The sequence below is a fragment of the Corvus cornix genome, chromosome Z (genome assembly GCF_000738735.6).
Source record: "Corvus cornix cornix isolate S_Up_H32 chromosome Z, ASM73873v5, whole genome shotgun sequence".
Taxonomy (NCBI): domain Eukaryota; kingdom Metazoa; phylum Chordata; class Aves; order Passeriformes; family Corvidae; genus Corvus; species Corvus cornix.
Genome location: NC_046357.1, coordinates 3,505,670 through 3,525,192, shown reverse-complemented (window position 1 = coordinate 3,525,192; position 19,523 = coordinate 3,505,670). Strand labels below are relative to the sequence as shown.

Genomic DNA, 19,523 nt, shown 5'->3' with positions numbered 1-19,523 from the left:
CTTAGCTGTGAGGTGTGAGATTTCCTGCTTCTATTTGTCTTTTTGATAACTGGGGGAAGGAGTGTTAACTTTTTTTTGCTAGTCAATCTGGTTTCTTTTAAAAAGATTTTTATCTCCTAGTCTGTTTTTCAGCAGGTTTTCAAAGGCACTCAAATACTGTAACAAGGAGGCATTTCCCACATGCTGCTCACAGGATGGACTATATGGACTTCGAGGATGATAGCTGTGGATGGTGGTTTGATATGGACATGGTGATAATCTACATTTATTCAGTCAACTGGATTATAGGATTTATTGTTTTCTGTTTTCTTTGTTATTTCTTTTTCCCTCTTTAGGCTGTAGAAATAACAGTTAAGGAAAATGACAGCCATGTGAACCACAGAAATGTGAATAGAAAAATATTTAAAAAGGTAAAATGTTTGACACTGCATTTTTGTCATTCAGAATTGTAATAGACTGCATCAAGCATGCTGTGAAGCTATTTGATTCTTCTGCTATATGTGACAAAGTACTTGAGTTTGGTTACAAATATACTGTGAAATCTGTATCATACTTCATTCAGTGGAGTTATGCCTTTGGGAGATTTTGATGGGAAAATAATTTACCTCTAATTTATAAAGTGATTACTCTGTAGAAGTACTCTCAGTTTTTAGGGGAGGTCTGTGTACCACAACAGAATGTCATCCATAGAATCATTTTGGGGTTTGACTCCTGTTGACACACTTTGCTCACTCACTGGTGCTTCAATTCATCATACATAAAAGCAATAAAGAGGCTTCCCATTTTTACTCAGATCTTTTGGGAGCAGGAGCAGTGCTGCACCATGCATTATATAGACATTCATCAGAGCTATTTCAGTGGCTTGATCCAAATCCTGAAAAATTTTGACAACTGATAGACCTGTCAGCATTCCACTGTGGACATTTTGAACCTATTGACCAAAAAGAAAAATTATACTGCAGTGTGCTGCCAGTTCATCTTTTCAGCAAATAGCCATCAAAAGGAATCAACTAACAACCATAAGTCCTGCACAAGAAGAGGACCATTTTTGTGCAGATTTCCAGTGTAGCACTGTGCCTTTTTTACCCATCCAGGTGAGTGTGTTTGGATTCAGCAAGACAGCTAATAATGGAGGGCAAGCAGTAGGCCTGCTGGCTGTGATGCTGTGAGACACTGACCCAAATAAATACTGGCAATAGAAGTATTCTCCAATGTAAATCAGTATCATTATTAAATTGCTGTAATAATTGAGGATACTCTTTAAGTGTGGGCTCTCCAGGACTTCATGTCTCATGGGAGAGTACATAAGAGGGCACAGTATTTATTTGCACCTTTCTTGTGAAACAATTCTAAAGCACTTTATAGTTATTCTGTATATAGATTGATGACTTACAGTACCAAACTGCAGCCAGTTCAACAATCATTCCAGACTTGCTGCTTTACATGGTATTTTCAAGTGAAAGTGAAAGAGCATCTATTAAATTATAGAAAAAGATACTAGAAACTAATGTGGGAATCAGGTACTGAAGAATGGCACAAGATACTTTAGGGCCTTACTTGTCAGGAAGGTACAAAGAAGTTTTTATTTCTAATGGCATGACTCTTCAAAGTACACTGTACTTTCATCTAGAAAGGCATGGGAGTGTAGGTATATTGTCCCTCTAGTATCAGAATTTGTGTGGGAGACCTGTGGTTTTTCAGTAGGTGGTGTACTCCCCTGTTCTAGCAGAGAACAAGGAGAAATGTGTTGTGGAAGGTGCCATCTGCCAAATGTGATGGAATGAAATCAGAGTTTTATTAAGCATGAGCTTACATTCCTTTACTGAAGCAGCTCCAGCATGGTCAACCTCTTACAGGCTGTGAAGGGATCAGGACCAGAAACTTTCACTTAATCTGAAAACCAGCAGTAAATCAACTACTAATACTTAGTTTTCTTACAGGCTGCATAAAACAATCTTTTCAAGAATATAAGAGTAGAATTTAAAATTACAAGTGTAACTACACTGGTTAGACTAAATAAACTTTGCCACCTTTTTTAATAGATGCAAATTTAAAGAGATGTGAAAACTGAAATTCACCATCACCACATAGTTGTGTTTGTGACAAAAATGCATTTTTGTAATAATAATCCACTTAGTTACTTTGTCTCTACCTAAAAGTGACTGGCTCTATTATTAGTGGCAGTAGGCATAATGTTTTAAAAGGTTTAAAGCTGTAATAAATCATTTGGTGAAAGTCTTTTAAAAGCTAGTCTTTTAGAATCTGGGGGCTCCTCATATGTCATAGGCTCCTGTTTGGTACATGCAGATGTGTGGGTGTGTATGCTAAAATATTATCAGTAACTTTAAGCATTTCTCTCATATATGCCAAGACTGGCATTCTAACTGCAATTTTTGTTTGCCACTCTAAACTTATGAAATTACTGTTCATATCTCAGCAAAGGGAGGGACCAATTCACCTGTTAAGACAAAACTGCTTCTACCTTTTGATCTCATAAAAAAACAAAAATAAAAAAATGTCATGAAAAATTACTTTAACTCAAGTGACATAGTCTAAAATTCCAGTAATGTTATTTAAATTTTTTTAACTGAGATGTCTGATAAAGCAATATCCTTCAGTAAATATTCAAAAATATATTGAGACATAGGAAATGTAATATAGGTGCTAACTAGTTATATAAGAAAAAGTTTCATCATTTTTAATAACATGTTGTGGATACAAAAATGCTGTCAGCAAGAAATTCTCCTGCTTCTTTCTAGTCCCGTGGGATACTTTTCTCTCTCACAAAGATATTTGCAGAGTTCTATAAACTATGAACACCTGCGACCTTGCAGAGCTTTGTTTATGGTACAGTAGGAAAATATTTTGACAATGGATGTTTTAGGATTTTAGCCAGTCAACCCAGGGGGTGGCTGATCCTTTGTCCAATTAGACTATGAAGAAAAAAGTCTATAAAAGAGTTTGTAAAATAATTAAATAAATCAATCTTGCTGCACAATTCCTGCCTGCTGGATCTTCTCTCCTCCTCCCTACGGCTGCAGGATACAGTAGTAACATGTTACTATGGTTTTATTTGAAAAAGGGCAACAAAGAAGAGGAAAAATCCAATCTAAATTGGCCCCTTCTGTACATTTTTGATAAGAATTGATGGCTGAGAGTGCAACATTTTTCTAAAGTTAGTAGGTCTCACAATTTTGTAGGACATTTCTAATTGTTTAATTCTACCTTTCTTCAAGGCCTAAACAATAAACTGTTTCTTGAGCAATATTGTTTTACTGGTTGTTATTAATTCCAGAGGAAAATTATTTTAAAATTATTAAAAATGTACATGATGAAGATCTGCGAGACATCTGCTACTGGCAAACACCTAAAAGGTATAGAGTGGAGATGCACTTTTTTTGTCATGTATTGGGTTTTTTTGAGATACATAGCTTTGTAAAAATGCAGTTACAATTCAAAGGCTCCAATTTGAAGTTTGCTGTAATGCTGTTGATATCTCTTGGAGCCAGAGGAGGTCCTTTGTAGGCTATTTTCTGGTTAAATTTGTACTGATCAGCAAGCTTGTATTTCTTAACTACCTTAGTATTAAAATGTTTACAATAAAATTTAGTTGTTTTGATTATTTTGCAGCCATTTCACAATTTTGCTTGGTGGAATTAAAATTTTTTTTCAATCATTGTCTTCTTTGATATCTCTTTTATGGGTGCAGCTAAGGTTTGCTGAATTTTTCACTACGGGGATTACCTCTTTTCATACTTAGCAGCCTTTTTTTTTGTTTCAGTACTTTCCAGGCAGCAGTCAGCTCTTGTCAGAAATCATCTGGAGGTATGGTCTGGATCTTAACACATTCTGATGATGGAGAATAGTCAGTACTGGTGCTGTTAGTCAAGACCATTTAGCTGTTGAAGACAGCAGAAATCCAGAACAAGACTAACTTTTACAGGCAAAGGAACTTCATGCATACTCAGAAGTGTGTGAGGTTTTTTGCCTAGCAGTGGGTATGTTTGTAGCTCCCCTACCTGCCAAAGGTTCAGTCATTTTACTTCTCCCATGAGACAGTTCTAAAAAAAATCCCAAACAATAGCTGCTCCGGGAGTAGCTGCTCTGAAGCACAGCAGAGTCTTTCATGGCTGTTTGCCCTGCCTACAGAAGCTCAGATCCAAGTTAAGCTTTTTCCAGTATTCTACATACACACCTCGTGGTTTTATCACATCAACAACAGCCTCAATTACTGATACTGAGTTGGAAAAGAAGGAAGAACCAGAGTTTAGGTATGTTTTGTCATTTTTAGAGAAAATTATTGCTGATAATGTGAAAGTCTGGGAGTAAGAGTAACTACTTTAGCTATCATCTGACAAGTAACTGTCTTGACAGTGTGTAGTGTTGCTTTTGTGGATGTGTTTTCAGCGTCTTTTGTTCTTTGCAATCCTGACAACATCATGAGATGCACACTTTCCTCTAGGGAATTCCAGGTCACAGATGAACAGAAAAGAAAGGTAGGACATCAAGAGCATGTGCTGATGTTCAGCCCCACACCCAGGCAGATGCTGTGAGGAAGGAGGAAAAATACGATGTGGATTGCTCTGGATCTGGAGCAAGACATGAAGCTCTCCTTAGAGATGCCTTTTATTTAGCAGAAAGTTCTAAGACAGTTATAGTGTAAGGACTTAAAGATAACAGTTTTCTGTTGCAAATGCAGTTACTACAGGAAGACTTTGTCATGAGATAAGCACAGAATGGAGTGACAGGATGGCGTAACTCCAAGCCTGCAAGGTCTGGCTAGCACATCCCGGGTAATCCAGACAAAAATTCACACTGTGACAAAGTGTGTAAAGAAGCAGCTGCTCATATGCATATCACTGGTCAAACAAAGATCACCCCAAGTTATAGGACAGCTGGCATCTTCAGCCACCAGAGGCCCCTTCCCCCAAATATGCCTCTGTGGATACCTGAAACTTGGACTGTGAACTGAGCCACCATGAGGAATACTTGAGACAAGATAAAGGTGGTACTATTGTCTGTTATCTCAGGCCTAGGGGGAGGTAAACAAAGCTGGGGAAGAAGAATGAATGAGTGATAATGGCTGAATTTATGGGCCACAAGGAAAGCCAACTCACCAGCTGTGCTGAAGTCAGCTCAGACTGGGTAAAAGGTAATTCTTGCAGGGGAGATTGCAGCCACTGACTCACAACCCAGAAGAAGACTGAGCATGGCACTAATTATCATTAGAAGTGAGGGAATCATTTAGCCAATAGAATAAGAGAACTGTGTAGCCAATGACCATTAATTCCTTTGCTTACAAAAATGTATAAATAGTGAAAAGCTTTGAATGACCTCAAAACCCATACCACCAAGAACCCCCAGGTAAAGAAGGACCAGAAGGACCATGGGTGGTGACTATCTTCTGCTCTCTATTTCTTTCACTCCTTCTCTCTCTCTCTCTCTCCCTCTTTCTCTTTCACACTCATTTTATTGTTAAATAAAATCCATACTATTGACTTTGGCATATGGTCTCATTTGCACCTTAGTTCAGACCAAGGCTTCTCTCAGTAATAGGATCTTTAACAAACAGTGAGGTGGGTTTAAAACTGGCTGAACAGCCAAGCTCGGAGTGCTTTGATTAGGGGCACAAAGTCTGCCTGGAGGCAAGTAGCTAGGGGTGTATCCCAGAGAAAAAACCTGGGTCCTATCCTGTTAATCATCTTCATTAATGACCTGGATTTTGGAGCAGAGCATACCCTCAGCAAGCTGCAGAGGACAAAACAGGAAGAAGTGGGTAATACACCAGAGGGTTGTGCTGCTGTCCAGTGGAACTCTGACTGGCTGGAGAAATGGACTGAAAGGAACATCGTGCTGTTCAACAAGGAGAAGTGCAAAGTCTTGCACCTGGGAACAGCCCCCCCATGCCTCAATACATGCAGGAGGTCACCCAGCTGGAAAGCAGCTCTACAGAAAAGAACCTGGGGGTCCTGGTAGACTTCAAATTGAGTATGAGCCAGCAGTGCATCCTTATGTCAAGAAGGCTAATGGTGTCCTCAGCTGCATTAGGCAGTGTGGCCAGCAGGTCACAGGAGATGATCCTGCCACTCTGCTCAGCACTGATGAGGCCATCTCTGGGGTGCTGTGTCCAGTTCTGGTCTGCCCTGTGCAGAAGAGATACAGAGCTATTAGTGAGATGTCAGCAAAGGACTACTAAGATGATTAAGGAAATGAAGTTTCTCTCATATGAGTAATTCTGTGAGTCGACACACAATTGACTGGTTGAGGACTAGAATAAGTGATTCCTCAGTAATGGGTAAATAAAACAGAAATATCTGAGGAGAACATCATGTTTTCCCTTAATAACAAAAGGCAGTACAATGCTGGAAGAACTTGGCCTACATTTTTGTTCATTTCTGTTCTTTTCTGTACATATCTGTAATTCTCTGTCTAGAATAATTAATTTTCTTTTCTTTCAATGTTATCTTGAGTCAATACAACCAGTCTCTCTTTGGTAACAGTTCAATCTTTAAGGGGTTATTTTTCTTCCTACTTCTTGAAATCTGGTTGTTGCAGTTGTCTGCAGTACTCAGAAAAGTACTAAGGAAAGAATCACAGAAAGTTTAGTTGTATTATTTCAGTATGAGTCATCTTACTGTCAGAAATCGATATGCTGACTTTATAGCTAAACTTTTTATTATTATTTAAATTTTAAAGCTTAAAATCTAATTTTTTACAGGTAAGGGTTTGAATTCAAATTTCAAACATTACCTCCTAATTTTGGCTGCCTCAGTTTGTCATTCTCAATGTGAGACCTTCCTTCTAAAGTGACTTGATGCAGAACTGAAGATCACATTTCTCCAAAATGGGTTTTTTAGGATTTCTTATACTGGGATCCAAGGCCTTAAATATATTTAAGATGGACTTCAGCAGTGATCTGGATCCCAGCAGAATCAATAAGAGTCATCACTGTAAAATCTAGTTTCTCATATACACCTGCAACTGAATTTGTGTCTTACAAACTTTTTCTATTACTGTAAAACATGTTCTGATGGCATTTCTGTAGTTTTGAGAATTTCTTGTGAAAGGAAGTTCACATTTTATATTTACTTATATTTGATTCCTCTATGACTGAAAGTAAACTAAACCTCCAGAATAAGGTTAATTATTATTAAATGTATTATTATTATTAAATGTATTAGGATTTCTTTGTTGCTGTGATGTAATCCTGGAAAATAAATACTGTCAATATTAGCTTAATAAAATTACTGAGTTAAAAATAATAATCATCTATTTAATTTTCCAGCAAATATCTTCTTTGGTTGAAATATTTCTACGTTTCTGGTAAGGCACTAAAATGTGTCTTTATTTGAAAGTACTTTCCACTGTTACACTGTGGAAGGTTAACCATGAAATGTAATAGTGTATAATTGAGGACATTTAACTTTTCACTTAATCATATTTTTACAGTTTTTTTATTACTTTAAAAAGTTCCTAAAAGAAGACTGAGGGTATGTATAGTCCCATAGTTTGGTTTCACTAAAATTACTTTATTACAGGCAAATCCTACAGGACAAACTTCATCTCTGATGAACACTGCAGAAAATGTACCAAATGAACCGACAAATTTGATCAGAGGAATGCTTCTGGACAAGTCATCAGATTGACACTGGAAAAAAAAAAGCTCTGGGCTTGCTTTTTGTCTTGGTTTGAAAGACAGGTGTCTGCTAAGGAAGGCAGAGGCCCCCCCTTGAAGTGGCAGATATAACCCCTTTTCCCTCCAAGTTATTATATTTTGAAATCAAGGGCCTTTAGGCAAAGATGTGGGAAATAGGAATAACAGTTCTTTACTCTCTCTCTCTATATATATGTATATAACCAGCCAAACAAAACAACAACAACTATGGCAGTAACAGCAAACAATCACAAACCCAGTGCCAGCCTTCTCGGCTGTCGGGCCCTTTCCCCTCGGGTGCAGTTCCGCTCGCAGCCGGCAGGGGCGCTGGCGGCTCCCGGTGAGCAGGGCAGGTGCGATGGTTCCCCCGCGGCTGCAGGGGGCGCTCCGGAGCGAGCTCGGGGAGCACGCGGCACTGGTGCCCTGGGATCCCGGGAAGGGATGGGACAAAGGCTTCACAAACCCCTGGGCAGCTGATCCCGGTGTCCGGCCGGACCCTCGGGAACAGCAGGCTGGAACAGCAGGGACGAGCACAAATCCCAGGTGGCAGACGAGGTGTATCCAAGCGGGGAACCCCCCGGAGGTCTGGGCAGGCAGGGTGAGCAGGGCTACAACGCAGCAAAGGCTCGAAGCAACGGCGGGGCAGAGTGGCCACGGCCCGGCTCCCAGCAGGGCAGGGAAGGCGGGCTGGGGATCCTGGGGTTTTTCTCCGCAGAAGGAAAAGCAACTGACGAAAACCAGCCTCCCTCTCCAGCATTCAGGGACCGACTAATCGCACACCCAGGTGAAACAAAAGAGTAGCCAGATGCACCCCACTACTAGTAGGTAGTTCTTTGTTTTTCTTAAATACCCAGCAATTTGTCCCCTTAGCAACACGTATGGGGAAAATTCCTTTAACAGAAAAAAACCTAGGAGAACTCCTAAAACCCCAACACTTCTCAAGGAAAGACTCTCATCAGGGCAGAGTTATGTAGGAGACCAAATGGATTTCCCTGCCCTTTGAGTGCTGTGCAAGGCACTCTCTACAGTCTCCCCTGGCACTCTGGTGTCCTCTGTTGCAGAGGTGTCCCATAACAAGTCCTCGGGAATTATGTAGGTCATCTGATGGCACACATTGATTTTCCTTTTCTGCTTTATTAAAGGATTCCCAAGTACTCCCAGTTTTCTTAAGATATTTTGGTTCACCTATGACTACTGGAGTCTGTCCAAAGAAGGCAAGATGATGTGCTGTTATTTTTCATTGCTTTTTTGCCCTCTGGGGCTGCTCTTCTATTTCAATCAGTTGGTTTTAAGGCATGACATACCCCCCTCCCAAAATTCTGAACTTATACACAGGTGAGGAACTGTAACCTGACTTATTCTACAGCCTTTAATGTAAGTTGTGGCATATATAAATGGAAGGAAAATATATATGCATGACAAAGAGGAACAAAACACCTTGTTGTATTAGATGTAAATAAAACCCCAAGATCTTTTCAAAGGAACTTCTGTGTCCCTGTAAAAAAGATGCCAGGAGCCAGAGTATGGTTGGTTCTTGCAGGAAAGCAACCGTGAAGGTGTAAAATAGCAGATAAGCAAAGGACAGCAAAGCAGCTGCTTCCAGGGAGGTACTGGATAGCAGTACTGGGTAGCAGTGCCAGGTAGCAGTGCCAGGTACTGGATGAATGCCCTTCAGCCTGGCTCAGTAAAAGCACAATCAGTGTTAACAGCACAAGATTATTTTACAGACCACTGCCTAGAAAACAACTGACTGTTCCCTCAGAACAGAAGAGTGGCTTATGGGCGTGTTTGCTCATTGTTTCTGTGAAGATGAGAGCCCTCAAGGTCTTGGCTCAGCCTGCCTGGACCTGATCTTCTTAAGGGCTCTTTAATCCTTGGTCCTTGATCAGGAAAGTATACTGCTTCATTCAGGATTATTCATGATACATGGAAATGTTACTGAAAAAGCCCCACAGGATTGTTTGAAATTTAAAATATATTCCTGTAATATTGTAGCAGCTGTCACTGTCCTGTGTGCACTTATCTAAGTAGTTTTTGAGTTTAAACAATATTCTGGAACTCAATACTACAGATACCTCTCTGGTACTCAACAGCAATGCTGCCTTCCCTCAGCCACATTTTTTATTGTCCACTCTACAAAATACACTTTCATGCCCTTGACATCTCAATACTAATTTACAAATGAAATAAAATTGCTCCCAGGATTCCTAGATTGATGTTATGCAAGTGATACAAATCATTATGCTACTATATTAATGATGGCTTATTTAAATTTGCACTTTGGTTTTAGGATGAGAAAACTGCAGTAATTATATTCTGACTTTTCAGTAGATACCATTTTAACTTATTAATAATCTATTTCACTTTCCATCAAACATTTTAAACATTTAGTTGAAGTGTTTCTACATTTCCATTAAATCATTAAAATATAATCAGGCAATTACTTAAAAATACTCCATATGTAATCTTTTATCCTCAAACAAGACAGTGAAGCAGAGAATGTAAATGCCACCAATAAAAGGATCATAGTAAGTCATCTGATACAGATGCAAACATTAAAAATTAATTATTTCAAATCCTTTTTACTCTGTCGTCAAATAAATGAGTATTAAAATGCTAATCATGTGATATACTCCACTGTTTCTGAGCTGGATAATGAAATTCAGACTGGAGATGGGAAATCTCATGTAGCTTCAATGTATTACCTCTATAAAATGGAGGATATTTGATACTGACAGAAAAAATTTAGCTGACCATCCTGGTAAATTAAAATGGAAATGTAATATTTTTTTAAATCCTATGTAATACCAACCTACCTAAAATAATCCTTGGCTTGGAGTAGTAACTCTTCATATAATCAGGCTGCTACCCAAGAAATATTGTTTAGACTTACAATCAAAGTGTGAAAATAACTGCAATTCACAAAACCCTGTCCTTAATCCATGCACTATAAATCCTTAGGGAGATGCATGATTCCAAAATTCATTACCAGTCAGAGCATGGCATCTGATGGTGCCTGAAAGACAACATGTTTCAGTTATATGAAACATATGAGGTAAGAATGTGTTTGCCTTGCAGATGGCTCTAGATAGCTAATGTATGCATTTCAGCTGTCAGAAGTTAAACTAGTTCTAAAATAATTTGAATTAGACTTCAGGGGAGGAAGAATATGCTAATTTTCTTTTACATCTTATCACACAGAGAATGTTTGCAGGAAGTTAATGTTACAGTCAAATTATAGCTCTCATCTGGTTCCATCTTATAGAATTGGACTCCACTTTTTATCTTTTTAAAACTTGGGAATTAAATGAACATAGAAGTTAATAAGTCACTCTACGGTCACAGATTTTTCCAATGCATATACTGCAATTTTACATGAACAGCAATTGCAAGACCTACAAAGTTGTCTGTTCGTTTTCTGTTACACTCACCTAGGAATAAAGGCTCACAACTAATTTTTATTTGTCATGTAGATTATGATTTAAATTCTAAACTACAAAAATGATATAATGGTATTAAACTATCAGGCTGTACTACTATTTTATCTCTAATTCTGCTTAAGACAGGAATATAATATAATGATAACAATAGCATAAATCAAGATACCCTTCTCTTTCCCTAACTATTATTCTGAAGTGTTTTATTTTCAGAGTGATTTGCAGGTGAAATTCTCGTAAGTCTTAATCTCTAAAAACAAGTTGTTCAGAACTTCCATTTTTCTGAGTCTAGTAGCAGAGTCTAGTAGCAGTAATGCTCAATGTGCAAATCACTTGGGACTTCTCAAGTGAAAGGCACTTTTACAAGCACTGGGGATATACAAACGCAAGTATTAGAGTGTTAATCTAACAGGTTAACATGTTTTTTGGCAGCAATAACTAAATTACCATATTACCATAATTTAAATCAAAGGAAAGCCTAATTATATATGCATAACTTGTATAGATACTAACTAAATTCATTTACTTTAAAAAGCCCCACAACTCCCCTGCCCTGGTTCAGCATTTACTGCTTTACAGGAGGGTTAATGTTAAAAGGCTTTCAGGAATGACTATGACCCACTGGCTGGAAGGACATTTCTGGAAGATTTCTACTAGCCTCCACATACTGCTTAGCTAAGTACCCTCAGTGGGAAAAGGAGAAACTGTCTAAACCCTTAAATAGAACAGATAGCAAATTGCTTCAGGCAGCAAATATAAATCACAATGTTATTTAGTAAACAGTGTTTCTGGCTTTTGCTCAAAAGAAAGTTGAGTTTGTTTCACATCTCAGCTTTTTAACAAATACAAGTAAAGCAATCCAAGAGTTACTGCACAAATCCAAGTCAAGAAATATTTCCATTGTTAGCATCATCAGTGATCAGCAATGAGATCATAGCAGTCATACTTTTTTAATTCAAAGGGATGTTAGTGAAGACTGTGGACTGTCTCTTTGAAGAACACTATCATTCAGCCTGGTGTTAGAAAAACATTACAATTGTTACATAGGATGAATGCAAAAATAATATTTTTGATTTTACTGAAATTATTTTCATTTTAAACATTAATGATGTGTAGGTTTCATTATCAGGTAACATCAGGTAACATTAATTAATATGTAATGAATTGTGTTAAATTTTTTTAAATCTTCAAAATGCAACAACAACTGTGGTTAATTTTCTTCCTGAAAGGTAAAGCAGTGGCTTGAACCACTGCACAGTAACCAAGTCACAGTAAAACTACAAAATCAAGGATTTGAAAGAGAGAATATCAAGTCCTAGAAAAGAGACTTTTCCAAACAGATAATGATGAAGTCCTCATTCAGCAATGAACATTGTCCACCAGCCCCTTCTTTCTAACCTACTGTTACGGACAAATGCATTCTCTCACGAGGCCATTTTATGTACTGCTGCAACAGTCATACTGCACCTGAAATTGCTCTGCTTTTCCCACCTTTTGGTGCAGGAATCCTCATGTGGACTAGAGCCAGCATAGCTGGCTGTGTGCAGTACCACTTGGCATTAGGAAATCATACAGATGGCAGGCAGCATGGTCAGGTGACAATGCAAACTGCCCGTAGTCTGCCAGAATAAGCTCTGGGTGACTGTTTTAAAAGTGGATATTGAGTGTCTGCACTTATCCAAGTATTTTTTGTTTACTCCCAGGGACAAACAGTAACATGAAATGAATTAGGTCTGTACTTTCCAAAGATCCTTGACACCTAATTGCCCTTAGAATAGCAGTATCTGTGATGAGTAATAATGCATGTGTTAATCACTGATAACAGTAATCTTCTTCTGCAGCTTAGTGGCCAGCACACTTCAGGAAAAGGGTTTAAACATATCCTCCTACAATCAAAACTTTCCCTGTCCGCAGCAAATGCTCTAAGCACTGGATGAACAAATAGGCATATCAGGGAGCAACAACACTTTCTTTAAGTGTCAAGTGAAAGAAAGGTTCTGTATTGCTTGGACTCAATGATCTTAAGGGTTGTTTCCAATCTCAATAATACTATCTGAATTTAAATATTTTATTAAGTGCAGAAGATGGATTTTCTAAGTTTCAGTTTCACAGAAATTTATTCTGTTAGTTACATGCTTTAGTCAGGAGTATATGAGAGAAGGGGAAGGGAGACAAATGCTGTTCTTGGATACACCTTTCACATTCTGGGGGCTGTTTCCCCAAGTCATCACATGACTATTGTGAATTCCATTCTCTGGACTTTCATTTCTTTCTTCTAGATAAAGTGAATTCTAGGTAAACCCTATTTTGAATTTCAGTTCCCTTGAAAAACTAGAAGATCTGAGTATGTTGATCTCTTAAGCTTTTTTTTAATCATGATCCTTTATTAATTCAGCTCCTAGACAACAATTTTTGTTTGTACTTCTTAGGAAAAGTTTCCAGTGTTCTAAAAGCAGCCACAGTTTGATGAGACTACTTTCAGTACGTTCTGTGAAGTCCTTTAAAAAATAAGTAAGTGCAGCTAAAACCACTGTCTACTTAAAACCTCTTAATATTTAATTAATGCAATAGTATATATGAATGTGCTTGTAGGTCTTGTTATGGTTGTTGTATGTTGGAAGAAGGTATAACTATAGTACTACGAATATCAAAACCAGAGTATATAAAATTAAAGCCCTGGAAATACTTCTCTTTTAAATCATCATAAGGAAAACTATTGGTGAGATGAGTGGATTGAGAGCAGACCTGCAGAGAATGATTTAGAGATACTGGTGGATGAGAGGCTGGACATGACCCAGCCATGGGCACTCACAGCCCAGAGAGCCAAACGTGTCCTGGGCTGCATCCAAAGCAGCGCAGCCAGCAGGGCCAGGGAGGGGATTCTGCCCCTCTGCTCTGCTCTGCTGAGACCCCACCTGCAGTGCTGCATCCAGCTCTGGGGTCCCAGCACAGGAAGGACATGGAACTGCTGGAGCAAGTCCAGAGGAGGCCCCCAAGATGATCAGAGGGCTGAAGCACCTCTCCTACAAAGAAAGGCTGAGATAGCTATTCAGCCTGGAGCAGAGAAAGCTCCAGGGAGATCTTACTGTGGCCTTTCAGTAGGACCACCTAAAAAAGACAGTGACAATCTCTTTAGCAGGGACTGTTGTGACAAGACAAGGGGAATGGTTTTAAATGAGGAAAAAAAGTACTCTGCAGGTGGTGAGGCACAGGAGTACATTGCCCAGAGAAGTTGTGGATGCCCCATCCCTGGAAGTGTTCACAGCCAGGTTGGATGGAGCTCTGAGCAGCTTGGTCTAATGGAAGGTGTCACTGCCCATGGCAGGGGGTTGGAACTAGATGATCTTTAGGGTCCCTTCCAGTCCAAACCATTGTATGATTCTATCATTCTATGAGTTTGAGGCAAAAGTTGATCTTCAATTTAACTACTACTGCTTTTTTTTAAGGCATTTCTTACATGCCAGTTATACACAGCACTATTTTAAGATTTTGGACCTCAAATGCACGGCTTGGAAGAAGATACCCTGCAGTGAGTGCACTAGAGATCTATGTACATGCTGAGTCTAATGCATAGAGTGGACATGAGCATGTAGTGCCCAGGAGCTTTCCAAGTTAAAAAACTGCTGATCCACAGACTCAAAACAGCACATGTATTGTACAAAGTGAGTGGATGATCAGTTAATTCATAGAAGAAAGTCATTAGTGAGTTTAAAAAGTATGACAACAAGAGAAAAGACAGAGAATTATGAAAAAGAGTAATTTAATTTTCACTGTCAGGAGAAGGAGTTTAAATATGATGTGGTGATAAGGAGGGAGCCAGTATGGAATTCAGAGAGGGAGAATAAGGTGGCTTGTCCTGTAGTCATGTATCAGGAAGCCCATTAGAGAGCTCCAGCCCACTGTTCTCATGAGCCATTTAAGGTAATGTGTGGACTATATTAGCTTGGGCCAGGCTGTGAACAGAATTACTTGCTGCAACAGGATCAATATGGAAAAGAAGGCCAGTTTTATTATTCATCAAAAGATGCTTGTGCTAGGAGCAGGTACAGCAGGAAAAAAAAAGAAAAAAAATCAGATTACTCTTTTTTCATTAGCTTTTCAAAGAGAAAAAAAATGAGGCATTCACACAGCAGTACAGAGATAAAGAAGCAAAGGCAGTGAACCTAAAGGTTTAGAGGGAAAATAAGGCTCTTCTGTTTCCCACTGAACCTTGAGACATCTACTTGAATCAGAGTTTAATTCATTATTACATTATCTAGAGCTCTCAATTGCAAAATACTAATAGTGTTTCTGGATTTGTTTTGTGGCTTTGACCTGATTTCCTTCATACCTTCTCAAAATAAAGCCATCTACTGCCAAAAGAAGTTTTGAAAAATTTACAGAAAAGGATTAAAAATTACTTGAGCAGAATTACAAATAGAAAATTTTGTCTAATATGAATGCTTTGAGACAGACATTTTGGTGTTTTTGAGCACCATTCATAGGAGCATATGACCTTTCACCCAGCTTACACAATTTAGATCAGTGAAAATGGTTTCAGCTGTCTTCGCTTTTCACACCCTTCTTTGGCTCAAAATATGTATGTAACAGGTACTTAACAACAGAATGTCAGGTAGACTGTATAGACTTCCCCATCCTCTTCTGGAAGAGATTAAAACATACTTGTCATTGCTTCTAATACTAAGTGATTTCTCTGTCTCTCTGTACAGTGTATAGTACGTTTTAAAACCATGCACCATATTCTGCATTTCCTTTCTATGAAGCAAAAAAATATCCTAAATAAGAGGCATCATTGCAAATTTGCAAGGTGAGACACAGCACTTTATACACAGTCTTTTGGGTACAGGGAAAATTGATCATGACACAAGGTAGCCAATACTACAACATGCCATAAATTGTTCATTTAAGCTAAAAAATACAGATGACAAGGAATAATGCCTCACTTCTTGAAAAGTTTGTCTGTTGGTACCAAAATCAGCTGGGTAGAAACTTTCTAACATGGATTTGAGTATTAGAAAGCAGGGATTCTTTACTGCAGCGCACTGGTCACTCAGAAGATATTTCCTCTAACTGAGAGTGCCGAGCGTCAGGTGAAGAGAGTGTTTACCATACACATTGATTACATATCCATCAGCTATCCCTGCTTACTTGATGTGTCTGTATCATTTCATTTTACACAGTCACACCCCTTATCAGAAGTCTTTCTATGGTTCTTTGTTGTCTGTCTTCAACATCTGGTCTCCTTCTCAGATGGCTGTTCCTCAACCCCCACTTTGGAGTAAGCACAATATCACTGTTTTGCAAACCTTGTGCTTTGTCAGCCTTGCAGAGCTGAGCTGGCATACTGCTTGTGTTTTGCATGGCTTCTCTTTGCCTAAGTTACATTCTTTATCTATTTCTCCAAGGCTGTGCTATCCTGTTCTACTGTTCTTATCAGAGTAAAATGCTGTTCTGTTCTACTGTCCTTATCACTGCTTTATGGACAATTGAAAGGATTTCATTTATTGCCTTAAAGTGCCTGTATGTAAATTCCAATTTTTAGCTTTTTCTTTTGCATGTCAAACTTGGGACAAAGGCATAGTTTATTGGTATGAAAAAAAGAAGAATGGATTTAAGTCTGTAAGATTTATGAATAGGTGGCAAAAGTCTCTTGCAGAGAAGACGTCTAAGTATTGCAGTCATCTAAAGAATTTCTTAAATCAACATTAATTCCGTCTTGTAAGTAAAGAGTGCTTGGAAAGAAACAACTTCATTCAACCATTAATAAGAACCTAAAAAAAAACCTTTAGAGCTGTATTTATGGCTGTAAAGAATAAAATCTTAGGAGGGATTTTATTAGACCTGGCTGAGTGAGCTGGGCCTTAAAATCTACATATCCCACCTTAATCTCATGTATATCAAAGCTGAAGGAGTTCTTCGAAAAGCAGTAAGATCATAGCTCCCTTTAAAACCTTTTTTGGCATTGAAGTTATTTTAAATTAATTCCAACTTTTGTAACCATGGAAAATGTGGTTCAATAAAACTTCTGCCAGTGGTGTCTGGAGGAGATAGAGCAATAAATCTTTGCTCTCTGCAGATATTTATAGATGTTTATTAAATGTTTTTGAGAGGCTAAGAAAGAAAAAGAGATAGATGGTGACAGTGCTAGGATGTATCATCAGACCTATATCCTGCATAAAAATTTTTGCCACAGATTCTTTGTGAGGGTAAAGAAGCAACTTAGTCAGAAAGATTTTGTTCCTTGAAAGCCTTATGTGCTGAACCCAAAGCCTCTGTATGTCTAATTCACCTCCCTACAAGTGGACTAGGATTTAAAACAGGGTTTGACATCCTTAAGAGTCTTTTCTACCTCCTCCATTTCCATATCTTCTTCAGAAACACATCTCTATACATTCCTGCAGGAGTGGTTGCCCCAAAATGATCAACTGTGAAAAGCCTGTGAAGCAGATTTTATCTGAGGAATTATTACCATATTCATAAAGTAGCAGCTCTGTGGACTTAGAAAGTTGAGTACTCAAAAGCTGTCACAGATCTTTTCTGTCTTTTCTCAGCTACACTCTGAAAATGTGTGTAAAGTTCCCATAGATTGGTGCCCAAATATTTTCTATTGTCTGTATTACACAGCTTTATTTGCTTTATTAAAACTCCCAGTATGATTAAAAAAATCCCAGTATGATTAAAATATGACCATAAAACCCAAGTCTCCAAGAGAAATAAATAGTCCAGTCCCATATATGACAGTTCTGTACATGTACACATTTAAATGCCTATTTCAAAATTACTTTAAATTGTATGGTTCTAAAAGCTTTAGTAATAAAACTATTCAATTTTTTGGTTTAGTATGATTTTTTTTTTTTTATTCATTTGAAAAGTGAGTTGAAATTGCTTGGAGCTACCTTCTTAAATAACTTCCAGATTGAACATGTAAATTTTGCCAGCAAATAAGATAGAGAGACTGTAACTACAAATAACTATACTTGATTTGAATATGCAAAAATAGTATTTGCATGTGTGAACTTTACTAGAAGGCAAGTAGGAGAGTTCTAAAAACAACATTATGTTTTCTAGTCTTCTGCGGGATGACAGGAATATTTATCAAACTAAGGGCACACATAGGAGTATCATGAAATCAACAAATTTTAAAATTGATGGAGAAAAAAAAGGAAAATACTCAGATTATAACCCAATATATTGTCATAATTTAGCATTCAATCATATTTTACTTGCTTCACAAGCACAAATAATAATAATAAGCATATCACAACTTACACTAGCCAAATATTTCTTAATGACAAGGTGGTAGACCTTGCTGTCCTTCAGATACAGTCCCTGATCTTTTATTGAGTCTCCTACAGTTCTGTGTCCTGGTTCTGCATCTGGATGGAATTCAAATTCTATTCCTGCTACCTGAGGAAATCTGGAAGTTAAGAAGACAAATACTGGATAGGAAAAAGGAATAAATCAAATTAATGAACCATTCAGAACAATGCAGTAAGAGCCAGACTCAGAGCAACAAAGACATTGCTCTTAAAATAAGATTAATGATTATACTTGCACCAAATATTCAATATTATAAGGGTATTTGAAGCAGCAGCTGTTACTTTTTTTGCCAGCAGTCTGTAACTGATCATCTATGTTAAGACACTACCAAATGGAAGGTGTCTACATTTTTATATTTCCATTATTCAGTAATAATGCTAGAAGTGTTTATTATAGAGAAGTAATCATCATACTTTGCAAATTGTAAATCAAGTTTTGTGATACCATTATCAGCATTAAGTAAAATATGAAATATTTTAAGTATCTAAGAAAACAAATATTTTTATACACCGGTAGAACAGACTAGATGATCACTGTACAGACTTTCCATCAATACCTGTAAACCTCCTTTAAAAAACGCTTCCAGTAGTTTTCTCCACTGGATTTCCAACTGCTAGCAGGGGATCTAAAACAGTGAAGATAGCAAAAAGAACATACATAGTAAAATCTTTTGCCGCTTATACTCAGTTTAAACAAAGGATATATACAAAATCAAAACAGAAAACTATGAAATTTCTAGTAAGATTTTTCTTCCATAAATATTTGACTAAATAATACATTATCATCAAAAGATAATAAGTTTGTGGCTTGAGGTTATCCTAAATGAGAGGCAATGTGTATTAAAAAGCTGTTCAAGTAACAGTGATGCAGGAGTCAATACTACAAAGATATATACACATATTTATGTGCAGTAAAAGTCTTATGAAACTAGGCAAGCATCTTGTGTTAATGACTTCTATGTTTTAAATTATATTGTTTGGTTTTGTGAAATGTTGCACACACTGGAAGATGGAGAAGCCAAATCCCAATCATAATTCCACAATAAGGATGGTATAAAGAGAGTAATTAGCTAAGAAGAAGAGGTAAGTAGAGATAGCAATACCATTAAAAAT

General features: G+C 37.8%; 1 protein-coding gene and 1 long non-coding RNA gene across 3 annotated transcripts in view; one reads left to right on the top strand and one right to left on the bottom strand.

Moving 5' to 3' along the window:
• Nucleotides 1–552, top strand: part of RNF180 (ring finger protein 180) — a 60,807-nt gene extending 60,255 nt beyond the window's left edge. Inside the window, exon 5 of one of the 2 annotated variants that reach the window (XM_019283367.2) lies at nucleotides 136–552. In XM_019283367.2, the coding sequence (XP_019138912.1) occupies nucleotides 136–335 (200 nt within the window). In that variant the 3' untranslated portion in view covers nucleotides 336–552. Of the gene's footprint in view, nucleotides 1–132 lie in introns of both variants that reach the window. The other variant, XM_019283366.2, reaches the window with a different exon arrangement.
• Nucleotides 1–19,078, bottom strand: part of LOC109144073 — a 54,450-nt gene extending 35,372 nt beyond the window's left edge. Inside the window, exon 1 of the long non-coding RNA XR_002273333.2 lies at nucleotides 18,361–19,078. This is a non-coding gene — a long non-coding RNA (uncharacterized LOC109144073). The remainder of the gene's footprint in view (nucleotides 1–18,360) is intronic.
• Between the last annotated feature and the right edge of the window lie 445 nt (nucleotides 19,079–19,523).